The sequence below is a fragment of the Cottoperca gobio genome, chromosome 9 (assembly GCF_900634415.1).
Source record: "Cottoperca gobio chromosome 9, fCotGob3.1, whole genome shotgun sequence".
In the NCBI taxonomy this organism is placed as follows: domain Eukaryota; kingdom Metazoa; phylum Chordata; class Actinopteri; order Perciformes; family Bovichtidae; genus Cottoperca; species Cottoperca gobio.
In genome coordinates, this window is record NC_041363.1 from 9,245,714 (window position 1) to 9,271,563 (window position 25,850).

Genomic DNA, 25,850 nt, shown 5'->3' on the forward strand with positions numbered 1-25,850 from the left:
CTGTGTGGATACGTTTCTCCACCTTTTGTCAGGGGACAATGAATGACTCAATTATCTACTTTACAAAAACTGTTTAATAAGTGCATGCATGTCTGATACAGTCTGTACTATAAAAAAAATTACTGCTGTAAACACTTATTTTACTTGGTTTCTCTGATTATGTGTATTGTCTGGCATTGAGAAGCGTCAAAAAGACTTCACCAAATAATCAAAAAATAGCTGATACAATCGGAGGAACAAAAATTCAGTTCATCTCACTTATATACTCATGATTCCAGCAAGAGAATTTATTCTTAATATAAAATAACCATACTTTTCTGAAAGACTTTGTTCCAATCTAGAAAACAAAGAACGAAAAAAAGAACAAATAGACAGAAATGCTAGTTTCAGCACTTTGCGGATATTGTCACAACCTTAAAATAAATCAGTCAATTACAGTATAAAAAGCATTATCGCTCATAATCCAGTTACAAGAAAAGGGGACTGAGAGAACTAGCTTCTTCATGTCAGTGTCCTCATATTGAGCAGGAAGAGGGAGGGAGGGGGGGGGGGGTACACTTTGGCAACCTGTGCTATCAAAACACATAGTGGGTACAAAGAAACTTGAAATCTTAATATTTGGCCCTCATGATGAAGGGAATGAAATGTACCCAAGTCAGAATTGTGAACACAGTTTGAGGACACATGACTCCTCTGGATGTAGCTGTCAGTCACTGGTGTTTGTTTTAAGTACTGCGTCGGTTGTTGTACTCAGCTGCTGTTGTTGCATAGCTCTCTTGTGGTGAACGGGACAAGATGGTGGGTGGGGATGGGCGGCACTATTTGAGGAGGACATGATTGTGGAGGGGTTGCCATGGTGATGAGGGTAGAGCATGCTAGGTCTCTGCGCTGCACTCCGGTGGAGGAGACTTGATGGGGAGATGGGAGGAGGAGTGCTGTACTACCTGTTGCTGTTGGACATGGCATACTGAGTCTGCTTCTGCTGGAGGAGCTCTGTGATGGCCAGCAGCTTTTTCAACACATGCTGCAGAGAGGAAACAGGAGTTAGATCAATCTTCTGAAACAGCGCGGCATACTTTGCCCTGTGCGTGCACAGCTGTGAACATCCCCCGTCTCTGACCTGCTGCGCTCCCCTCTCGTTGCTCAGCGTCCGCAGCTCGTCTGAGTGTGTGGCACAGACCTCATGCAGCGCAGCCATGTCCCGGGACAGATCCCTGGACAGGTCCGTCCTAAAGTGCTCTGTGGCTTCAGGGAGGTCGGGGACGTTCTACAAAAAAAACAGTGGACATTTTTCTAGGCTTGTGAAGTCATCAGTCAGGGAACACGAGGAAGAATAACAAGATTTCTGGTGATTGGATCCAAAAAGGCAAAGATTGTTACTCACCCCCAACTCATCAAGAAACATGATCATCCTGTGTTTGTTGTTTTTGATGAAAGGGTTCACGCCCTCCATATACGGTTCCTGTTCGAGGATTTTTTTTAAACGCGTCAAATATAATTTACAGCAGACATAAAAAAAAATACTAATTCAAATTGGTGAAGTATAGCCACTGTCAAAACAATATTTCTACTTCATGCTATTGTTTCAAGTTCCACACCTTAGCACCAAATTCAACCAGGTTGGCCAGGTTCTGGACAGACTTAGCCACCAGTGTGAGGGTCCTGCCTGCTGCTGTAGATGGAGGGTCTGCCACAAGAGAGAGGGTAGTACAAAACACACATTGTAACACGTCATATGGCAAATGGGGGGGATTTTGTGCAGTTTCTTTTCAGAACTGATGCTCACCAGCAATGATGTTGAACAATCTGGGGTTGAGGATGGCAGGACAGATCAGCCTTAGAAAGACGAAGCCGCTGGGAGAAGAAGAGATGAAGTAAGTTGGACTGAATACGAACAAACACTAAATAAACATCCTAACATTAAACTTGTAATAATACTGGGCAGAAAACACAGACTAAAGATATGTTGACAAAAGAAGCGTGTTCAACATTAACATTCGTGTTTCTTTACCTTACAACTCTCGTCCGCATGGTGGTGTTGGCGGGCCATTTCTGCTGCACAGACTTCTGCAGACAGCCATAGATGAACCTCAATGTCCTGGATGGGTGATCACAGAGAAACGTATTCTTTGGGTGGACTAGACCTTTGACTTTGTATTTCTGTTTGAGTGATGTACCCACGAGTACGGGTGGGTTTTGTTCTTACGGTGGTAAGATCTCAGCAGCCATGAAGATCTTCTCCACCAGCTCAGACAGGATGTTGAGTAGATGAGCCAGGTTCAGGTTCACATCCTCATTCTTTTCCAGTTTGGAAGGGTTCAGCTTAAAAAAAGCAAAGACGGAGAGAGACAGGAAAACAAATGAGGATTAATTCAAATTCACTCTGATTATCGCGTGATTGTGAACCACGAGATAAGAAACAACTTATTCTACGGTAACAGCAACTGCCGACTTGTATTGCTGCGTGAAAGAGAGAAAAAACACTTCTGTCGGTCTTCACCTCGCAGGACTGTTTGCTCTCCATGATCTTGAGGATGGTGTCTTTCAGCGCGTGGTGGACAAATGGCGTGGCTGTGGCCTTCATGTACTGCTCCATCAGTGTGCTGGCCAGTGTGGTCGCTCTGAACAATGTCGTGGCTTCGTCTGGTAGAAGCGCACAAGCAGAGGAGGTTACGCAAGTGTACGGGAACACGGTAGTTTATATTCTCTGACTCAATGAACAGACTGTAAAACACGACACACTGAGGTGTTGCTACGCAGAAGGATGGAAGGTTTTAGTACTAATTGACATTACAACTAGAAGCAGTACATTATCATATCGTTCATATATTGAGGTGAAACGTATGCAAATCTATTAACTCAGCAATGATTACTGTTTGTTGTTATTATCGCTTGCTTTCCTACCCTCCATGTTAATCTCTCTGTCGTTGAGTGTCCTGAGTAGAGGGGCTTCAGCCTTCTCGTGTCTGAAGATCCGCAGAAGGAGGCTCGCCAATAAGGTGCGGTCCTGACCACACACATGGGCCAGAGCGTAGATGACGTGGAACTCTTTCTGCAAGATCATCTGCAGAGGACACACGACGACGATATCGTTGTCATTTTAAAGTGACTAACAGAGCAGCAGACGGTTAATGGACATTGAAATCAAAACCACTTTTCGGCGGATCAGACCTCTTTGAACTCGCTGTACTCCTCTTCGGGCATGATCTTCTCCATGGAGTAGCGGGCACGTACACGTAAAGAGCCTGGCTCGATGCCCTTCAGAGGCACGTGGGAGCTGAGAGGGAACCACTCATCAATCATCTGGCCCTTCTGCAGACGGTTGAGCTGGCAACGCATGAACACTGATAGGGGGAGGGATTGAGGCGTGAGAAGGTGGGCGAGATGTCAGTTGTGTAATGAAACAAAAGGAGATGAGTTGAATGCAGAGACTTAGAGATCACATTTGTTTTAAAAATGTACTCACAGATGTCACTTTCTTTGCTCTTTTTCGTTTTGTTGCTCAGGCTGATTTCAAATCTGTTGATTTCACTCGACAAGTCACTGAAACGACAGATAAATATATTCTATAATTCTGCGAACAGGTAGAGAAAATGTTAGAATTCTAAACAAGATGAGTGGCTGGAAATTTGTGGAGGAATAAAATACTTTTTAAAAAGCGGGGGAAAGGAGCAGTGGAAGAATCCAATATGTGACAGACTCACTCAAAGATGAACTCCTCAGTGAAGACGGGGTTCTGTCCCTCCCTAGGGTGCGTTTTAGCCACTTGGACGCTGTTCAGGTAGATGTTACAGTAGGGGTTGGTGAAATACTTCACTGGCAGCTTGTGGGCCTCCTCCACATACAGCACCAGGCTGCTCACCTGAGAGAGAGAAAGGATTTAGCACGGGAAACATACATATGCATAACATAACACGCATACGGATAGGTTGTAATGATTGCTCAGCATTTTTAACAATGTTCTAAACTAAAAAAATACACAAAAGGTTGAGTTGAGCCCCGAGTGGGAATGGTGTAATTATGCAGTAACAAGATTGACTTGTCTTACAATATCAGTACAATAAACGTGCTCAATGTGTGACAAGCCATCTAAGATAAGCCAGGTATTGTTTTAATACATGCACTCAGTCGTGTCAGACATGGAAATTGGGACCTTTCAAACTGTGAAGGTCTTTCTGATCATGTGTTACAGTTATGCCTGATTTTGAATAGTTTGGAACATTGCTGGTGGTCTTGCCGGTGATGAATACCTTTTGACTGGCTCGTTGTATTTGATCCTCTACTGCTTTACTTAAGTCTACATGAACACACTGATGGAATATGTACCTGTCTAAGCCTCTTGTTGGATGTCGGCTGAGTGGTTTTCCTTAAGTTACTGCAGAAAGTTTGAAGGCATTTCATCCAATCCTGCAAACACAGAAGACAGTCAGAACATTTGGAAAACATAGCTGTTGTGGTTCCAACACTTTGTACGAAGCGTCTGGACAAAATCGATGGTGCATGTGACCGCGGTGCTGACGCTCTTGTTACCTGTGCCTGCTCTGGAACCTCCCCCGCAAAGTAGAATATGTATTGCTCCTCGCTAAAGTGCTGGACAACAATCTGGAAACAGTGTGGCCTGAAACAAAGTATATAATCAAAGAGAAGATTTAAAATGAAGCATCATTATAAAGACATTGCTTGCATGCGGTGTCTGGGCAACTGATCCTTCAGAGATGAGAGATCGTACTTCTCGCAAACTATACTTTATTAGACCCAAAAAAACATTTTTAATTCCCACCTGCCGAACAGACTGTCGTGCACACCATACACGGAGCACACGCTCAGGTCGATCAGCCCTTTGGGTTTGGTGGCTCTCTTCTCGCTCTCAAAATAGATGAGCTGGGCATCGTTACCCTCCAGGATGAAGTAAAGGTTCTTCCATCGTTTGCCTTTGCCTGAAGGTGAGAGGAACCAAAGATGAGTTCATTATAACGGCAGATCCTGAGTGACATGAACACAACACAAGACTGAGATAGTGTCATCCAGGATATGACGGGGGGGGGGGGCTACTGAAAGCCTTTATTAAATGCTACACAAGACAGATGTTACACAAACCTTTGTTGAACTGGAGGTAGCCTTTCTTCACAATGTTTTTGTAGAAAGCATCTTTTGTTTTCCGCCTGATAGTGTTATAAATTTCTCTCCCATCCACTGTGTCACTAAGAACTTGTTCCTGGTTCTACAGTAGAAACAAAAACAAATCAAGCCGTCACACAACCATCAAAATCAATTCCATTCCACAGGGCCAGCTTACATTACAATACTCATTTACTCTTTGCCCAAACTGGTATGTGCTGACATCAATATTGAGACCTTGCATGGCATTAAGGGGATGAGCAATGTGAGCATTTAAGTCTAAATGTCTAATCATAAAGTAAAAGAATATATCTTCACTTCTTTGTACGTACCTGCACAGACACGGGCTCCTTCAGGTTGTAGCCCTCGACAATCTGCTCTTTCTTGTAATGGTCGATGATGTCATGAACACTGGCAGGGAGAGAGTGAGAGCGATCAGATAATATTCATCTTGATAGTATTCTGTTGTACAACCGCTGAAGGCACATTGCCAGACATACCTGTTGTAGTACCTCCCCCCCATCATGTACTGATTGTTGGGGGTGGGGGAGATCTTAAACCTTTGGATGTTTTCATTGGTGCGAAAAAAGAGGGAGTAGTCCCCGGGTGTGTTGTCTGATGGTCTGACTAGAAAACTGCACACCTGGCCAACTAAGAAATGAAAGCGAGGGACAAAGAGAGAGTTTTTAGAACAAGCTCAGCATTATATTTTGATAAATGGACTTTGATGTTGACAACCTGTTTCTGACAAATGGAACGCACGATAAAGTCACAAGTGATTAATAACGTTCGCCTAACGAGAGGCAAAGAGAAATGGTACCTGTCATCAGCAGGTTGTAGGCCTCTTGCTTTGTGATCTTTCCGTGATACCAGCTGTCCAGGAGATGGAACCAGATTAACAGGAGAGAGAGTTGCAGACAACAGAATTAGATCCGACAACAACAACACCATCTCGAAACGCAGACATTTTCAATTACTGACATCGATCGTCATTGTAGTAAAATGACGATCTGACGTTTGTAAAATTAATTACGAGGGTCTACAAACATACACATTCTCTTTTATGTTGTATGTATTGTCCAAAGCCTTTAAAAGAAAGAAAGGCTTAGATGTGCATACTTTAATCTACAGCTTCCATCACTAATAGGTCGCTGCATCAACTCAATCTGATGAGAAAAGTATGTGAACTTATCCATGCTGCTTTATCAGATATTGGACACTAAGAAAAGTGAATTCAGTGCAACACAACTTACGCTTTTCCCTCATGTGGATCCTCCTCCCGCCCCTGAAGAAATATCAGAAACAGAAATCTGTCAGGAAGCAACTCTAATGGACCTATGAATGCAGTCTCTGTGACGTCTATGGACAGTTATGTTGTATATTTATATATCATATCACTTCACATTAGTTTCTTCTGAACCACATGGTTTACAGTGCAGACGCCACTATTGATGTTGCATTTGCATGCCGTGCTGTACTTACCACTTCCTCCACCAGATCCTCCACAATGAGGCCCTGCTCCTCTGTGCGAACATTGGTCACCCACATCCAGCCGTCATCCAGTTCATTGTGAACAATAAACATGTCCCCTTTCAGGAAACTGAACATACAAGTGGATCAAAATGGCCATTAAGAGAAAGGGGCGACATTGTGCAGATTGTTTGAAAAAGGCAAAAATGAAGAGATGAGTGACACACACTGTAAACTCTGTATACACAGTAAATACAGTACATAAGAAAGAAACTGTCAAGCATTCATGTGTTGGCCATTGTAATACAGGAGCACTACCAGCAGGTGTCTCCTCTGACTCATAACATTTCAGGTAAATATGGCATGTCCATCTACTCCGTTAAGCCAGTGGCTCCCTGGCAGACTCAGGGTTGAGGTTGACTTCAGACAGATGTTTATCAGATTTAGGAAATCAGGGATAGCTGGGATCATTAGTAAGTGTGCCTACTGCAGCTTAATAACAGGGACAAGACTGTTTTTCATTAGCAAGTCAGATGGTGTGCTTTCCAGGCTGCTGTGAGGGGAAGAGCATCCCTGTGACATGCCAATGAAAAAAATAAAAAAGGGAAACTAAGCTGCTCTTTGGGGGGAAATACAATCAAAATACTATATTTTTAATCCTATGAAATCACCAGGGTTTATCTGTGTCTCAAAGATTATTGATCATATGTATGCGAGTACTTTTAGGAAAGCGACTAGTTGAGCATGAAAATGTTCTACTACTTCACGTCACACAGATACGTACCTGATCTCATCCGTATCTGGCACTTTGGTGTATGGAAGTATGGCCCTGACTCTCCTCCGGTCTTCTACAGGCTGTTGAAACATGCACACAGAAAGATGAAACTCTCATTCTTAGCCTTGACCTTCTAAAAACCACATCCATGTTAAATCCCCCAATTATTCCACAAAATCAAGTATTCCACTACAACTCCCTCTGGGAGATATCACACTCCGCTGAAAAAGGTCATTAGCATTAGCTTGTGCTTTGCCTTAAACAGTTCTGAATACTGCCTGAAGGCAAAAGAAAAAGGGGACATGGAAGACGAGGAAATAATCCCTTGTATATTGAGCAAGTGGCTGAATAAAGGAATTGAGGTTGACTTCAAGTTAACTCAAAAAAGGTCATTTTATTTTCCACTCATCTCTCAGCGCTCAAACGTTTGATCGGGTTAAAGTACCGGACAACATTTCAGGAGATTACATTTCGTTTTCGCAAACCTTACTGTTGATTTAATCAGTTATCCATCGCTGAAAACAAGAAGCTACTAAATCACATTTTGATCAAAACGCTACTATCAAGCTATAACAGTTTCTATTGTACCAGAATCTATCCACATTCATGCTTCAAAACAAGAGGCCCTTTACATTATGTATAGTCAGCTCAAATCTGAGATCCTTCACCTACTGGGAGTACTTTACATTATTTACCAGGTGCATTTTGCAATATGGATTTTGAAAAACTACAAGGGGGTAAAAGGCAAATATCAAGAAATGTCATGTCACACAAGCATTGAACAATTATGTTGTAGGGGAATGCTGCAAAATTATAAATATGCCAGAATAGACGTTTAAAATGTGGTATTTTGGCATTTACTGGATACCCCCGGCCATAGAGTCAGTCTCACCTCTGGGGGCGCCACCGGCGATAGCAGTTTCTCTCCTTTTAGCAGGCAGGACACATAGCTGTAGTAACCAATCAGGTCTGATAGAGAAGAGAACCGCCGCCCACCAATGTAATAGTCCCCACACATGGCAATTATCCTGTTGAGAGAAAACCAAACAATGATAAAAGATAGCACAGATATTTTTTAATGTAGGCAAATCTTTGTTCGGGGAGGGAAATAGAAAATGTTCAACTTTGATTAATCTGACAGTGAAATTATCAATCTGGAATCTATCTGCACTGCTGCGTCAACATTGCTTTTCATTAGCGCTCCTGCACTGCAGATAAAACATAGCACATATAAACTAAGATATAACATAAGACTGCACAGCTGTCCCACAATCACTTAACATCTGAAAATAGTAAGCATATGTATGAAGAGGATTTCTGACGGAGAGAGAGCGAGGCTTTCCTGCTGAATACCAACATCATGACCATGCGGTTTGTCATCTGTGACTGAAAATCACTTCAGTGAATGATTACAATGGTATGATGAAAGTACTCCTCCAAACCATATCCCATTGCGGAGCCACTAATCCTAATTGTCCGCTCATCAGTTGAGTGGATCTCTGATTGAGGATTTTAAAGAAATGCACTTGTGCGATTACTCATTTGCTGTGTGTACAATCCAAGGACATCAACCTTCTGAAGTGGAGGTGTCACGCAATTAACCTTATGTTCATAATTCCCTTGCAGTAGGGCTCCTTCCTTCCAGCATCAATGACATCATAGGTCCACACTAAAACAATGCGAGTGAAGGAGATGATGTCATTGGTACTAAATTAGAGAAGTGCATTTTCTGGAGAAAGTGTCTGCAATTTCTCAAACCACAAAGCTTTTTGCTTCCTACGTCTACTGCATCAAGAAGAAAAAACCTAAACATTTGAGAGGAATGTCTGCTTACGCGATGAAGGGCCGTATGATTGAGATTGCGCTGATGGATGGACTTTTATCACACACCCATCATGTCCTTAAGCACGTACAGTTAGAATTAAATGCACAGCAATGAATACTTAAACCTGCTGCCTGTAAATGCTAAATGTTTTTCTCAGTAGCCTGCTTATTGACATTTCTACTTGATCACATTCCATCTTCAAGAAAGCCACTCTTAAAAAAAAAAAGCTAACATGTAAAGTAGAGAATCACACATCGTTTACCCTTCATTTCTCTGTGTGAGCTGCAGGGTAGTAATGCTTAACCTGATTTGTTTTATTGACTATAAGGATGGTAAATACCCCAAGGCATTGCTGCTAGACAAGCGTGCAGTCTTCAATCTTTTACTTCAGGTCCACCCACACACCTTGTGTAAGATGTGTGGGTCAGGTAAGTTTACATCTCTGAAAATATGCTAAGTAATTTGCAACAGGACCACTTGAATGTGTCAATGCAGATCCTACTTGTCCCTGAGGCTTTTAAGAATGCCCTTGCTGCAGATTCAGACTGCGCTGAGACTAAGTTACTTCTGCTTGTTGCATGTACTCCATCATACCTGAAATGGTTGACCACGTTGGTCACACTGAGGAAAGACAGGACAAAGGAACCGGGCCGGCGGTCACTCTCCCTGATGAGGTAGCTGCCAGGGTTTCGGGCCTGGCGCAGCCGCTCCTCAGCAATGTTTCGGTCTAGCTTGCCATGGTACCACCTGAGACAGACAAGAAGGAAATAATTAGGAGGGGGGGCAGATGGTGCGTTAGGCCAAACTATATTGAGATGCAACTGAAAGGAACTGTGTTACAAAATGTATAAGCCTGTACACATTTCTGTTGAGCAGTAAATGCACCTTAAATTGAACTGCTTGATTGATCGTATTTATGTAGTGCCTCTTATCAAATCTAATCTAATGATATAGAACACATTTCTTCTCAAGTTCTTCACCGTCCCGTTTTAGGAAATAACCAGAAATTGTATACGATTGCAATCATAAATCATAATATTACAGAATGGTAAAACCTGAATCATAATAGAAATCAAACAACCACCTCACTTAGGTTCAATTGATGACATGTGTTACTTAATACATTTCTACTTTAACCTTAAGATATTAGTGCTTCTTTTATTTTATTTTATTTTATGGAAACTTGCTGAGGGAATAGGTAAATGATAAATCAAAACATTTATTGATAGACAAATATATAATAAAATCCATATAAAATATGAAACTAATGATTTTTACTACCTACTTGCCTATTCCTAAAATTAAAAATGGATGGCCAAAAGCTTTTATTTTCTAGGACACCATTAAAGTCTTGCTGCATTCTGAATTAAACAGTAGCCTCTGGACCAACACTGGTTAAAATTTCAGCAGGTGAGGCTGAACTTGCCTGGCCGAGCCAGCTGGGGTAAAAAATTAACATGCTTTTCCAAATTTAGGCCACTGGTGCCTCTCGGAGCGGAAGGCAGCGACTGGAAAGCAGTAGCTCTTTTCACAGGAGACCTAAAGGTCTCCCATCTGGTTTGGCTGAGTAGAGGTCTCAACTTGTTTAAAAAAAAATAAAACATGGTGAAGTCTGCTATCACGGAGTACGCTGGAGAAGGATGGTCGAAGAGGAGGGGAAAGTTAAGTGTCCATGAGGGGGCTTTGGGGATTTGGGTGATAAGAGAATTGAAGAGGGAGGTTGAGGGCAGTTGGAGAGTAGAGCCAAGCAGACCTTAAAGGGCTGCGAAAGCTGGAGGGAATAACACTGAAGGAGAATGAAACAGTAAAGGGGGAAAGGTAGACAACTGTAAAAGAAGAACAGTAGAACTGGACACACCATCACACAAGCCATTAATCAAGTAGTTTGCCCAACCAACTTGTACACATGACCCATTATATCCTGTATATTATGGCATTAAAAGCCAAATGAATAACATTTGGGATACAAACTCCTACTGCTACAAATCCAGAACCAGAAACCAAGGAAGGCCCGAACCACAACATTTACAAAAACATTCTACGGTCAAACCTAGCCACAATACAACATGAAAAACAATGCGAGAACCAGTAACTGTTTCCATTGCTTTAAGCCATTCCAAACAACCAAGCAGAGGGAGCAGCCAGTATCTGGCCTGCATCAGGGAGACTGACGAGGCACAAGACTGCATGGATCGGGATGCTTGTTTGTAACCTGGGCCTCTCCTTTCTGTCTGCTCTGTTTACCAACTCCAAAACCCACTTTTGATTTACTGGCACCAATTAAAGACATTTTTAGAGGAGTGTGTGGAATATTTGACAGGCACACCCAAGTCCTTCGATCACCAGTATATAATTTTCAAAAGATGAAAACAACCCTATTAATCCTGTGCCTTGAAATTTAGTTAATTAAATCCCTACTGCTGTCAAGAAGGCGGAAGGAACATACATACATTGATAAATAAATCTGCAGTCCACTGATTAAATTACATGCAAACGACACCTGACTGCTACATAATAACCCCGTACGTCTCTACACATATCAGACGCGTTTGTTATAATGGATACCGGCGCTAATTAATCCTGTGAGTCGGCCTCTTTTCCAACTTTTTACAAAAAACAAAATCAGTGATTTATGTTTTATTCTTAAAATGCATTAAGAAGCGAACACTAGTGTCACATTTTTAGAAATGATGTGAACACTAGTCACGTGAAATACCGTAGAATTATGACTGACATGATTGGATTAATGTGATCATATAAATCACTTCACCCAAAAACTTATTTTTGTAAAATATCATAACTTTACTAATTAACTGTGTAAATAAATGAAAAACATCTCCCTTCAGCTGCAGATATGTGGAGCTGCACCATGTTGTTCTGCACCAACCAGACAACAACATCATTTTCTGAAAAGGCCGATCTTTGATTGGTCGAGCTGTTGTTGCCAAGCGCCACTGTGATTGGCACAGCTGTTTCAGAGTGATGACACTGGCTGAGTATTTATTAATCATGTGGTGATTATTAAATACTCAGCCAGCCTCCAATCTATATTCACCTTCACCAAGCCCCATTGCACTTTGCGCTGCTCCACATACATGAACCAAAATAGTGGGTGCGTGGTTATCATTGTGGTGCTTCCACAGTGAACTCTGGGGGCCTGTGATAGCGTACACCAAACAAACAGAGCAAACTTTGTTCTATATGAAAACAAGCGCACATCAACAACAAACACAAACTGTGTTTTGGTATGAGTCACCTTGGTATCACACAACAGTTACACTAGACATGTTGGTATTACTGTAATTATATTTTGTAGCAATTTTTCATTGAACATTTGAATGAAACAATCAACGATGGCCTAACTCTTGTAAAACGGTGGCTCGGTCTACTGTCTTGACTATAATACACTATAGATGGAGGTTATGCTAATGCAGCAAAATGTTGATTCAAACTGAAACTCCCTAAGGCTGTGCATCATGCTGCCTGACAGCCTGCTGCTGTTGCTGTGGGAAGGGCTACACTACACACGTCCAAGAAACTGCATCAGCTAGCCTATTTTGGTGCTGTATAAAGTTGCAAGTAAAAATATAATACGAATAATAATGTGGGCCCTTCACTATAAAACAGGAAGAGCAATTCACCACACATAGTCTAAATCACACCAAGTATAACATCTGTGTGTTAACTTTAGTACAGGAAGGTTTAAAGTGCACGACTTGAAGGCAGAAGTGTGAAACATCTTAGATCATTGCATTGACCCATTTTAAAACTTTGTGCGTTTCCCTTTTTGTACCGACTCTGTAAGCTGTAACTTGTCTCCCCACGCTCCAAACGCAAATGTCTAAAAACTTAGCTAAATGTTAATAATCAAGATTTGTAAAAGTGTTAAAGAAATTTTAAAAAGTATTTCTACTAAACCAAGCAGAGCACCGGTAACCAGCCTCAAGGTTACGAGCAAGCCTACGCCTATGGGTCGCGACCAAAGGTAGAAGGTAGATGAAACTCTAAATTGAGAATATCTGTATTGCCTCACAATCACCTGCTAGAAATGCATCATAACGGTTTTGCTTAATGGCTGTTTCTTAAGTTTAATGAACCATTTAGAGATGAGAAAGTTAATGTTTCAACACAAAATGTTCAAATTACAAATGGAATACTGCTCTGTTAATACACACCGTTCCATGAACGTTGCTTTTAATGTATGACTGAGGCGTAATTCATTACCCAGAATGGGGTATTGCAGACCTCCGTAAACTGTTACAACAATACAGAGACTATCACTGCTTTTCCACCATAGAAACACCAAGCAATCTATTTAAAGTGTGGATGAAAATGGAATGAATTTGTTTGCATTATGCATTTAAGCCAGGACTTAATACAAAACAGTGCTTTGTTTTGATGTAGAATTCGATGTTAAAATGGCTAAGACAATATATTTGTTTGTTACCTACCATATCTTACTTTTATAGCTCTGGGCAGACATGTATTACCAGCTTGTTGGCTTCCTTTAATTACTGAATCCTGTTCATCACATATACACAGAGTGAAATACAGATGTTGTTAGGCCATTCATTGAGTTGTTGGTAAATCAAGCAGGCACATAAAATGGTGGTGATGCCCCTGAGCAAAGGTACTTAACCCCAAGTTGCTCCAGGGAAACGGTCCCTGCAGTTAGTTTACTGTAAGTCGCTCTGGATAAGAGCGTCTGCTAAATGACCTGTAATGTAAGGCATAAGCCACTCTGGTTTCTCAGGTGTATTTCAATCCAGTATTGATCATCAGTATTCTTCACAAACAAACTCCACTGGTTTAGGGTGCTTTGCTTTGTTTTGTGTTTTGGGTTGCTGTCCTTTTACCTCGCTGCTGTGCACTTTTGTTTTCTATGTTGCCACAGCAACCATAGCCATGTGGATTTTGTTGTATTACATAGCCTCGAGGCCATCTGCATTAATTACATAGCCTGGGTGATTTAATTTACCGTACATTTAACAGACACCTCTAATGTCTGCACTTCAGTAGAGAATCAACGTTTTTATTTTTGCACTGTACATCACACCCATCTATAGATTTAGAAAAAAAGCAATTTAGATCAAGTTAACTGCAGTTTTATGTGCGAGTTATAATAGGCATGTCTTAAAATACACTGTCCTGTGATGACATGGGATGCGAGTGAGAAAACTAGGCAGGAGGGGTGTTATGATAAACAGGCTATGAGCAGAAGCCATGACAGCGGTGAAAGGATACAGTGCTACTATCAGCTTGAGGAATGTCCCGTCATGTCAGTACATGAACAGCACAATCTCTTCTCTATGGACGCTCAACTCAGGACTGCTGAGGTGAGTGAGCAGCAGGAGTCACCAACAATGTCATCCTTCACCACTCCAAGGCTCACGTCCTGAACCTCACTTTCACCCAAGACACACATTTAGTCACTTCATTGTTAGACAAGCGCCAAAGGCAATCCTTTCAGCTGTTCCTTTGAGCATAGTGACTAGGTTAAGTTTAATGCATAGTTCAGATAATTGTGTCATGCTGTCAAGAACAATATTACTGCGCACTGCTGAAATTAAACATGCCCAAGCCTAGTGAGCTTGGGCATGATGCCAAAATATAGGGCTTAGGCTCCAGTGAGCATGGCAGCATGATTCATTGTGTTTGCAATCCTTCTGGCTATATTTTAAGGCAGAACGCCTTAAAAATATTGCATCACAAGAGCGCTGACAAGACAGCAGTGACATACTGTTTGTAGATTATGCCTGTAGTGTTGAGCCACATAAACCCTCACTGTGGTTATCTCACAGTTCATAGCTTTTGATTTGGAAAGAACAACCTGTGGCACCATGAAGCCACAGAAAGCAGAAGGAGTGGACTGTGTAGTTTTGTTTTGGGTCAAGGAAGAACCCATTAAAGTTTGGAGCAGATTCGAATCACGGAGCGGATAGATGCATTATTTTTAACTTTTGGAAACTGCACTCTCCTTCTGTTTTTTTTTGCTGTAACTGCAGAAAAGAAAATATGTGAGGGCATATCATGCCTGTATGTAATGGATTTTTGGTTTTAATCAAAGGAAACAGCTGTTTTTATACAGACAAGTTTTATACAGCAATATAAATGTAGCAACACAAATAAATTCAAGGCTAAATAGCATACGCTGCTCACATTGCTTGGGTTATTAATGTGCACCAAACTCAATATTAGGGTGTTTTAGACAGCACTGGAAGACAGCAATACCCGCATAAGCATGTTGTATATTACCCATAGGAGGAATTACGCAATGAATTATTAAATGGATTAAGAAAATGACTGACAATAAAAATCAACAGACTGATCTGAGTAACAAAAAACAAAAAGATATTTAAATTCTCTGGGGTGGAATTCCCAAGGTGGAATCATTGCTAAAAATAGTACAGACGTTTAAGCAATGCCAAGTTAAGGATATTTATTTATTTTTAGCTCAAAATCATTTTCAAGCATACATTTTTATTTATGCATCAAATGATACCCAGACTACTGTAAATATCAAAATGACAATTTAATGAAGATTTCAGGTAGGCAAAGATTATACTATTTGTGCCCAATACCTACTTCATGTACAGCTTTAATCTTACCACATGCTACAAAAATATGACAAACTGTATTTTTACTGGAGCCAAGTCTCTGAGTTGGATCTTGTCTTTATGTCAGTCTGCCTGTCTCTTATTAAGCTCTTTTGTGAACTCTTACGCTCTAGCTCATGTCTCTCTTCTTTAACTTCTTCTGTTTTGATGGATGCAGTTGTACTCAAAAATCTCCACAGACGTACTGTCAGCCCTCATCAGTATCAAAATGAATGAAACATTGCATTATTTTAGATTAGCAATGCACCTCAGTGGAGCTGCCGGCTTTCTTTAAGGGGGTACTGAGAACAATATGTTTTCTACACACAAATGTTATTCTCAGTAGGCTACATGGTTCATTGGGTTGTCTTGACTTCACACATTACCATTTCCTTACAAATGTACGACCTTTCCTGACTCTCATGTTTCATGTAAAATGTGACATTAGACAAAATTACCAAATTATACCATTATAAGTGTTTGACAATCCATTAAATAATTTTCTAAAGCAAAACCTGAAAGGACACGTAAATATAATAATAGTAGATTTCCTGTCATATTTAAACTGAAAGGTCAGAAGATCTCAGTTGGCTGAAAGATCTCACATAGACGTGAGCTGCACACACACACACACACACACACACACACACACACACACACATATTCTTTTTAACAAACATTATTTAACAACTACAATGAAATGGGAATAATATAATAAAAAACTGTTGATAAGCAGGAGTTGTCTGCCGTTTCTACCAGCCCATTGTTGGGGAGGCTAGGGTAGAGTTGCAGGGTAATTTTGATGCCCCACTTACGCCGAGTTTGCCCTCTGCTGCATCTCCCTCCCGTGTCCCGTGGCCTCACAAGGTGCACCCACTCCAATGATGATACTGCTGCTGGCCAGGCAAAAACTGTGAGCTCCGACGTGGAAAGCAGAGCAAAGGCAGCTTTAAATCCATACAAGGCATGATGATTTGACCCTGCTGCCGCCCTGATGCAGTCATTTCCCGTAACTAATGTCCATGAGCAACATCCATGGTGGTAAGATAAACAGGAGGACACAAAGATGCAGACTGACACCCCACATGCATTTAGTTGTGCTGACAAATTGAGGAAAATAGGAGGACCATATCTGGTTCCGTTATCCTTTAGACTCTGTTCTGATGAAGTTCATCTTTCAGAAACTGAGGAAAACTAGTCCTGTCGTCTTTGCTCCCACTTCATCCTGCTCTGACTTCTCTTTCCCTCCCCTCTTTCTCTCTCATAAAGCCACGCATCATGAGCATGCTGCCGATTGGTTTTTGAAGCAGTGGGACAGCAAGAGGTAGGGAGTGGCATCTCACTGTATGAATACATATGTGCTCCCCATGAAGACTCAAATACACAGACGTGCATTAGCGGAAACAAATCACACAACCAATGCGACCTTCACTGGCCTTAGAGAGTACTTTATATACACCTGGCTTCAACCAGGCTTAAAGATTAAACACCCAATGACACTAACCTCGCTCACCTTCAAAATTTCTAACTGGTTTCAATCCCACGCCAAGCATTCTCTTAGTAAATGAACAAACACCAGCACTTTTAATGTAAACACAGTAAGGTTTACGCACTAACCAACCACCAAAACAACAATTATGTTGTTAATAATTGTGATCCGTTTACCATTTACTTATATTTGTGTGCTCAAGTTTCCATAATGGAAAAAGGTGGAGTGCTGCGGAGGCATGACGGCAGTTGTGAGTTGTTTCTTTTGATTTGCACATGATGGACTGCCACAGCATGTTACCTCAGTCAGGGCAGGAGAATGACTGCACACCGACTTAAAATGTACAAGTGGAGAGATTGCAAAGACCAATCCATGTATCTTCATTCTTGCTCAGCCTGAATGCTAACAAACCGTCATCATTGTAATGCCCAGCCAGTCACACAGGGACCAAAGCCCACATCTCGGCTTTCCTGCTGTGAATCAGCCTCCCTGAAATAACATCAGTGATAATAGGCTTTAATGTCATCTACCCATACAATATTCCTCCTGTGTTTTTGAGTTCTACAAGCGGACACTCTCTTCCTGCAGAATTTAAGCCATCGTTTGCTGTCAAACTGAATGTGGAGTAACTTTCAGTTATGCGGCTGTTGTTTTGTACAAGTAACAATGCAATGACAACAACTGTATTATACTTGTTGTGTAGGAAGTCCTGGCTGTTGTAATATGAAACTTAAGATTAACCTGGCACTGTAACATGTTCTATTCAAGGTACGCAACGTATCATTCAGCACACCTAACTAACGGGAAAAGTCATTCAAATCAAAAATCCTGGGTATTGTCAAACACAACTGAAATGCTTCTGAGGATCCTGTTAAAGCCACAATGAGTGGCTCAGAAGTCTTGAAAACAGGATGTAGGAGAGAAAAGGCAGGGCAGTGTGGGTATTAGAAGGGCATGACAGGACGTTGCGTAACACACTGAAAATGCATGGATACCATAGGCTTTGCTTTATCAATGCACAGCAAAAAGCTTACACTACTAAAAGTGGGACTGATATTTCAATCAGTGGGTCTAATAAACTAACCCTAAATGTGCACCCTTCACTTTAAGGCTTGGAAGACTGAGGGAGCAGTTATGCAACAAAATGCAAACACAGTTCCATATAAGTTGTAGTAGTCTATGCAACTTTCCAGCTAGTAGCAAGTAGTGCAGTAATTTCAAAAATGTACGACAGGAAAGTAGAGGCTTAATACTAATTTCTAGGCTCACCCGTCATCAAAACTGTGAAATGACTGATCCAGTCCCATTAATAAGACCATGCTTTGTTATAAAAGTGTTGTAACATTTTGGCAAGGAACAATCTCTATCAGGGAATAACACGTTAAGCTATGTGACATGATCCTTGTGCCATTTCAGAATTCCACTGTCTCTGCCTCCCTACACAAAAGGGCAATTAGATAAGTGTGGATACTCAATTTTTCCCCCTTTTTCTCCTTCCTCCTTCCTCCTACAACCACCTCCTCGGGGAAACCCTTCATGATTTAAAATCCTTGCTAAGCTCCGTGGAAACTCAAAATCCACGACTCATTTCCCAACATGCTGTTTGTTTAAGCTCATGCATTTGGCTGGAGGATTCTAATGGCAGCAGGAACACGCACTGTTAGGGCCACCTGACATCTTTACTCTTGCTTCTGTGTTAAGCCCTCATCAGTGTGAAATTCTTATCCCATTGCTGCAGCCATTGTTTATGAATGACACACTGTTGTACAGAGGTGTGAATGAATGTGACTGCTGTTCGTCTTTCTCTCACTCTCCGGAACATTTTCACTTTAAGGCACTCAGCAAATGTGCCAAGTTTAGCTTTCAGTCACTGTGCGACACACAGGGGGACCAACGGTGTGGAAGTGTTTCGCCACGGCTCTTCCAACATGCACTTTGCAGGCTGCTAACATAACTCAAAGGAATACAAGATCAATCGGGGAGCCCGATTACAGAAGCATACACAGGTAGCCACACAGCTGAAGGGACAGGGTGAAATTCAGAATCATGCAGGGTAGTCAGCTGTGAATGTAACACCCATTGCTGCCAGTGGTAGATTTGCCACTGGCATTTGCTATTATAGGCACAATGAAGAAGAAAAAAAGCCCATCAAGACAAAACAAATGTATATATGCTTGGCTTGTATTACACATAGATTGGATGTTCACATACATAATGTGACACAACATATTATTTTATGCCATAAAATGTGGCCATGAGTTTCAATTTATTGCCTCCCGTTCAAAGCTTGAGCTATGTCCATGACCGTGACACAATTGCCTGAATCCCTGTATATTAGATTAGGCATCATCTATAGGACAGAACCACTGGAGGAGACAGTAACCTCACAGCGGGTCCTTACATCAGCCTGGTTTATCACAGTGGATCATTGGCACATTCTGAAGGAGAGACAGACCCACGCCTTAACTGGGTCATCATTAAAAGACGATAGCAGCACCTTATAACTCGTGTGTTCTCGAGGAGCATCCACTGCCAGAAAAGGATGAATGAAAGGATGAATGAAAGGATGAATGAAAGGATGAATGAAAGGATGAATGAAAGGATGAATGAAAGGATGAATGAAAGGCTGAATGAAAGGCTGAATGAACAAATGAATGAAAGGATGAATGAAAGGATGAATGAAGGCTGTATTCATATATTTTAGGAGAGCCTGGATCTGACCTTGCTTATATTGCCAATGGCAGGTGTTCTCATAATGAGCACACAAATATACAGTACATAAATTCAGCAGTTGACCTCAATTTATTTTTAAACCTGGTTTTTTTGCTGGGTCCAATTCTCCAAAAAATAATAATAAACTCATCAATTACAAAAATGAAGCCCTGAAAGAGCAGACTTTTCTGTCACTATCTTTCTTCAGATCTACATCACTGTAGGCTGCATTTTGATAAATAAATAATAATCTTAATACACTTCACAACACCTATTAAGAAAACTGCAGGCTAATAATAACCAGAAACGTTAAAGAATTGTGGTCAAGCTTTACGGTGCTTTCATCACCACCAGAAGCAATTCACCAAAACCACAAACCCAATATAGCTAAAAATAAAGCTTGTGTTGCATGCGTGTCTTGCACAACTAAGTTGAGTAAAGCATCTCAGAGTGAGCACGAGAGAAAGAGAGTAGATTAATTTTGACTCACCAGTGTGTAAAGTTATGTGTGTTAGTGAATGTGGCAGATACACATTTGACTACAAGATTCTCATTGTGAAACAAGCAAGACCAAAGCAAATCAATGCCATTCATGCACAAGTGACAACTGTTCAACGGCCTCACTGGCAACCCTGCAAGTTGATAAACTGGAATCCAAGTGCAAACACATGAAGAAGTCTGTATGCCCCCTTAGCAAAACTACTAATTCCAAAAGTAGAACTATAAAAATGTGGCTTCAACTGCAGTTAATTCCATTTAGGTTTGTTCATTAGCAGTGCAGGAAGGACTGGTGAAATATTGGCCTTCCCCTTCCTCTGTATGTATTCTGACAGGGAGATATAGGGAGGCTCCTAAAATAAGAGCTGAATCCACACTCTAGGCCCAGTCACTTCCATATCTTACAGTATGAGGGCCAGAAATGACTAAGCTCAGCAGTTCTCTAATGAGACTGTAACAAATGGGAGGGCTGTATTTAGGTTATTACAACACCAGTACACACACACACACACACACACACACACACGCGTTTGGACATGTGCTTTTGTTCTGCAATCAAAAAAGGTTAACACTGTTTTATGCTTGGTTTACTTTAATCACAAACAAAATATTTCTTTCTCACACATAATATTTATCTATATTTCCCATGTAGAGTGATAGTGATGCTACTATTACAGTGATATACTTACAAGTGTTTTATGGAGGTCAAGTAAGATACCTAACCTTCATCTAGACATGTAAAGGGTTATTTGTTGATCAATCAATCAAAATTACGCACTTGATTAATTAAGAATATACAGTTTTAACAAAGTTAGCTGGACATGATTTGATATTCAAGGATCCCTCAAATAAGTCCATCTGTGCAGGTGTTCCCAGCACCTTGACTCAAGCTGAGGTCCATACAGTTGTGAGCAGATCAGAGCCCATGACATGACACAACTGGTATTTGATACTGGTGTCCGATTCCTCTATGGTGAAGGACTGCACAATGAACAACCTACTTGGTGTATATGATCGTATTCAAAAACACAGGAATATTTAGGAGAATGAGTTAACCAATTCAACTTGTATACCTGATATATGCATTTGCCTGCTACAACTTTTTTGTTGATACAAGACAGAGTTAGGCTTTGTTTTAAGTGTCTTGTATCTTTAGTCTCCTCGAATATATGTAATCCAAAACAAACTTGTAAGTTATGCACAATTATTATGTTGAATCTTTTTGATGTTGTTAGGCTATTTGTTGAATAAATACAAGAGGATCAGGAGAAGCAATTTTGCAATTGATCACTTCTCATTTTAATGGTATGACGTTGATTGTAGGCACACATAAATCAATACTGTGCTGTTACTGTGCTGTTAGCGTCATTTTGAATGGGGGTGTAACACTTTGATGTATCAACAATTTGACACTACTTTGTTTAAACAATGACGAAAAGTATCATCAAATTGCACATTCTGCTACCAAATCAACTCAAATAAATTAGATTCTTCTAAGTTTGTAAATGGGAAAACATAAGGTAACAAGCCTTGTTAAATTGAGAGTATCTCAAGCCTACTGTGGAGTAATGATTGTGAGATGTAATTGTAGATCATAACTGATGATAGCTGTGAGTAATCCAAGTCTCTATTGAACCTGCAGGAGTCAACACTAAATCAAATTCAGACCTCAAGAGTATGACAGCAGGAAGGAAGTTAACTAAACGAAAAGTGCAGGATGCTTGATTTCTAGTTGTTAATGAACAATAACTTATTTATACTGGTAGGAACTTACTGGTTCGTGGGAGGTGCAGACAGGGGGAACACAACCTCTTCTTCCTCGTATTCCGGTCCATCCTGCATGTCGCTTTCATCCAGAGTGCCACCGAGCACCCCGCAGCCTGGAGGTGGAGGAGGAGGTGGTGGCAGTGGGGGGAAGTCAGTGGACCCATCCGGGCCTGTTGATGTGGGTGAAATCCGAGTAGCTGGACCCTCCGAAGTGGGAGAGCTGCAAATGCCGCCCACGGTCCCTGAGCTTGTTCCTTGTAAAACTGAATGTCCACCTCCTGCTCCGCCACTCCCTGTTGCGGAAAGCGCTGGTCCGGTCATATCCCCACTAGACATGGTGTAGGTCATATTCGTGTCGGGAAGTGGCTCTGGATACGTGTTTGAATGTTGGCGGAGGGTCGGTGCTGGTCCTTGTCCCAAATCAGTTACTTGCACTCTGCTCGGCTTGGGATAGTAGGGGAAAGGGGCCGTCTCCGGGCCTCCTCCGCCTGCCACCCCTGTCCCTGTCGTGACCGAGCCCGTATCCTCACTGCTGACCTCCGTAGCCATCATATTAGGAAAATATGTAGAGGGGAAAAAGTCCAAAAGGGAACCTGCCCTTCCCCTCTGTTTTTACAATGCTCCTTCAGTGTTTGGGCTCTGGGGAAACAACACCAAAAGTTTCTCAAAAACGCGTTTAGCTAGCCAGCTAACGTTAGCCGACAAGCTAACTTAGCTAGCTTACTTGGTCGCACTAGCGGGCGTTAGCTTTACCTCGCATTCGCTCGCTGCAAGATAACCAAGCTAAGGCTAGCTGGATGGCTAGCAGCTTCGAGACACTTGATGAGTTCTTGTTCGCTATGTCTTCATTGTTTCCTGAGTTAAAAGTTCACACAGAAACGCTATCTCGAAACAAACACTCAGAATGTTACAAATAGAATATTAATTCACCAATATATCCTGCTTTTTGTTCGGACTTCACCCTCGGCACCGGGCAGACCACTTGTCCGGGAGTGTTGTTTTATTGTCACTGTTGTGTGTAACCTCCGTCTTTTTCCCAGTGTTGTTGTTTTCTTTCCTTCTCAGTTTCCAGCCGTCTCGAGTAGAGTCCACATCCGACCCAGCCTTTTCGCCTAAATCCCCGGAACGGTATGTGGTTTTGCGCGAACTACCATGTCGTAAACCAAAGTAAATTATTCTTGCGTATATAAGCTAAGTTCGCCTTTATTTCTGGGTTGCAGGGCTGGTGGCTTGCCCGCTGCTGCGCTGCTCTTTTTTCTCCCCTCCCTCTCCCATTCCTCTCCAGTCACCGAGCAGACACAGCCAAGTGAACGCAGAGCGGCACCGGTTCAATCCATGACATCTTCAATCAGTGCTCTGAGAAATGGGACTTGTATCCTAATTGATATATTACACGTGATAGTGTTCCCATGCTTAAAATACATCTTCATAATGTTTTTTTCGAATAGGCTCTGTGGAAAACAGAGACAAGCAGCAGAGACATTTATCAAAACAGGGCTTTTAGAAACGTGGACTGATTGCTTTTTCTTGATATATTCTCTTTATATGGAACAGTACATTTGGACATTTTTGATCAGTTGCTTTGAAGCAATCTACCATACTGTCACTATTTTTGGTTGTATGATAAGTAATGGGGAAAACAATGAGTCTACATTAGTGGTTCCCAACCTGTTTCCTTAAGGGACCCCTTTTCTATCATTGAGTGAATTGACGACCCTTGACTAAATGACATATTTTATGGATATTTCAAATTATCTTCAATGCACAGCAATAACAGTAGAGAACAACTGATAATCTGTACAATTAACCCAAATAGTGAACTGCAATAACTGCAGGAAGTTTATGTAAAACGAATTTTGAGCAGATTATTTACTGGGAATATTGCATCCGAGATGAGTTTTACAATTGTCTCTCTGTCTGTTTTGTGTTTTTTAAATTGCAACAATCATCCAAACTTAGTAAGCTTCTTTTATGACAAATCTAGTGTTTTCCTCTCCCTGACGGTTGGTCATTTATCAATTGGTTGTTTTAACTGTTAACGGTAACTATTTTTCTAATGCAGGAAGTGGCTGTTTCGCAGAGAGGAAAGGCTCTGTGAACATGTTTTAGATTTTCATGTGAAGACCATTGCATGCCAGAAGGCAAGACTGTATGAGACCTGTAAACTGTGATCAACCATCTTTTACTTGTTTTGTTTTTTTAATATTATTAAATGTCCCACACAACCATTGACTTGTAACAGGTTGTTGTGAGTTGGCTGTATGTTAATCTACTTGTAAAAAATGTAATTCAGAATGCAATATCTTTCTTTACTTAATCCTATGATGGCTAAGTAACATTTTCGTTTACTTTTTCAAGGCTTTTTGTGGACCAAATTGTTTGTGAGAAGGCTATATGGGATAACAATATAATGAGAAATTGTATTTTTCAATTAAAGCATGTCAAATATATGCCTGGCCCTTGATGTGACTCTCGTTTCCCCGTGTGGCCCTTAGTGAAAGTGAGTTTGACACACATGGTCAAACATCTCTGATCTTTGATTGTGCTCCTTGTCCTGGTTCAATCCTAGGATTCCTCCTTTTGACCGATGTAGACTACATAAAGAATGACATAAAGCTTATTTTTCTACTGGATCGACATCATTCAGTTGTTCTTGCCTGGCAATATTCTTTCTTTGTGTCTGACTGCTGATGACTGAATGACATGCATATGGTCTAGTGAGAGTTTTTAATAACCGCTTTGACACACGGCTGAATAAAGCTATATCTTTGTTCATTTTAGCTAGACTTAGTATTCTATTTTAATTTAACCCATTTGGCTTCTGCATTCTGTTAGACTGACACAGATACAGAGTTTTCAGGACAGTGTAACAAGATAATGATCCTACAGATGTAGGCCAAAGTGTTTTTGTATAGCCAAATGACTTGACTGCATCAGATAATGTCCACAATACAACTGAAGACAAAAATACCCCCTGAAACAAGCAAGTAGTAGAGGTGGCTGCAAAAAAAAACAAATGCACTTTTCAACTATCATGGCCAAGCGATCATGTGAGACATTTATTATCACTGGTTTTGCACATGAGCTGGTGCTCATAAACACACAATGAGGGGAAATTCAAAGCAATATTAACCATAAGATGTGTAGCAGCTGGTTAACTGGCGTCTCTTTGGCACATTGCAATGTTTTCATTTATTTATATATTATGAATACAATTGCAACACATATTTCCTTTAGAGCACAGTTTAATAACATCTAAAATGTATATTTTTAAATTAGTGAAAGGGAATGTTAACTTAGGGATATATCAGCAAACTCAGTGGAGATAAACCAATGGCATTATGACAGTGCACAGTGAGGTTGCTCTTTTATGTAAATTCTGATCTGGGTAAGCTTTAAATACCTGTTTAAACATTCAAATGTCGTCTGTAGGATGGGAAGAGGATTTGAAAGCTTCAGTAAGTCAGCCATGGGCTTAACTTGCCCTGATACAGCACACGTAGTGCTGAGCAGCTACAGCAGTGGGCCACTGTTGGTCTCCACTCACCATCTCCAGCCGTGCCCTCGGTGCAGCTGCCATCACCATTCCACCTCCACACT

At 41.2% G+C, this 25,850-nt stretch overlaps 1 protein-coding gene and 1 long non-coding RNA gene across 3 annotated transcripts; one reads left to right on the plus strand and one right to left on the minus strand.

The window, feature by feature from the left end:
• Positions 1–254: 254 nt before the first annotated feature.
• rasa1a (RAS p21 protein activator (GTPase activating protein) 1a) lies at positions 255–23,311 on the minus strand. Of its 2 annotated transcripts, none has more exons than XM_029439291.1 (26): positions 23,181–23,311; positions 22,258–22,889; positions 9,783–9,935; positions 8,256–8,391; positions 7,373–7,443; positions 6,601–6,718; positions 6,372–6,403; positions 5,939–5,991; positions 5,619–5,769; positions 5,451–5,529; positions 5,098–5,221; positions 4,781–4,937; positions 4,531–4,618; positions 4,327–4,407; positions 3,705–3,862; positions 3,467–3,543; positions 3,172–3,344; positions 2,905–3,064; positions 2,501–2,643; positions 2,207–2,322; positions 2,012–2,098; positions 1,787–1,854; positions 1,599–1,687; positions 1,385–1,462; positions 1,121–1,267; positions 255–1,024 (listed from the first exon to the last, which is right to left on the minus strand). In XM_029439291.1, exons 2-26 carry the CDS (start codon positions 22,800–22,802, stop codon positions 941–943), a joined length of 3,168 nt encoding a protein of 1,055 aa, XP_029295151.1. In that variant the 5' UTR covers positions 22,803–22,889; positions 23,181–23,311; the 3' UTR covers positions 255–940. The 2 variants fall into 2 exon arrangements, with proteins under 2 accessions (XP_029295151.1, XP_029295150.1); XM_029439290.1 differs by lacking the exon at positions 23,181–23,311 and adding an exon at positions 23,004–23,140.
• Positions 23,245–24,696, plus strand: LOC115013218 (uncharacterized). Its single transcript, XR_003832775.1, has 2 exons — positions 23,245–23,378; positions 23,471–24,696. It is a non-coding gene; the product is annotated as an uncharacterized LOC115013218 (long non-coding RNA).
• Positions 24,697–25,850: the final 1,154 nt, after the last annotated feature.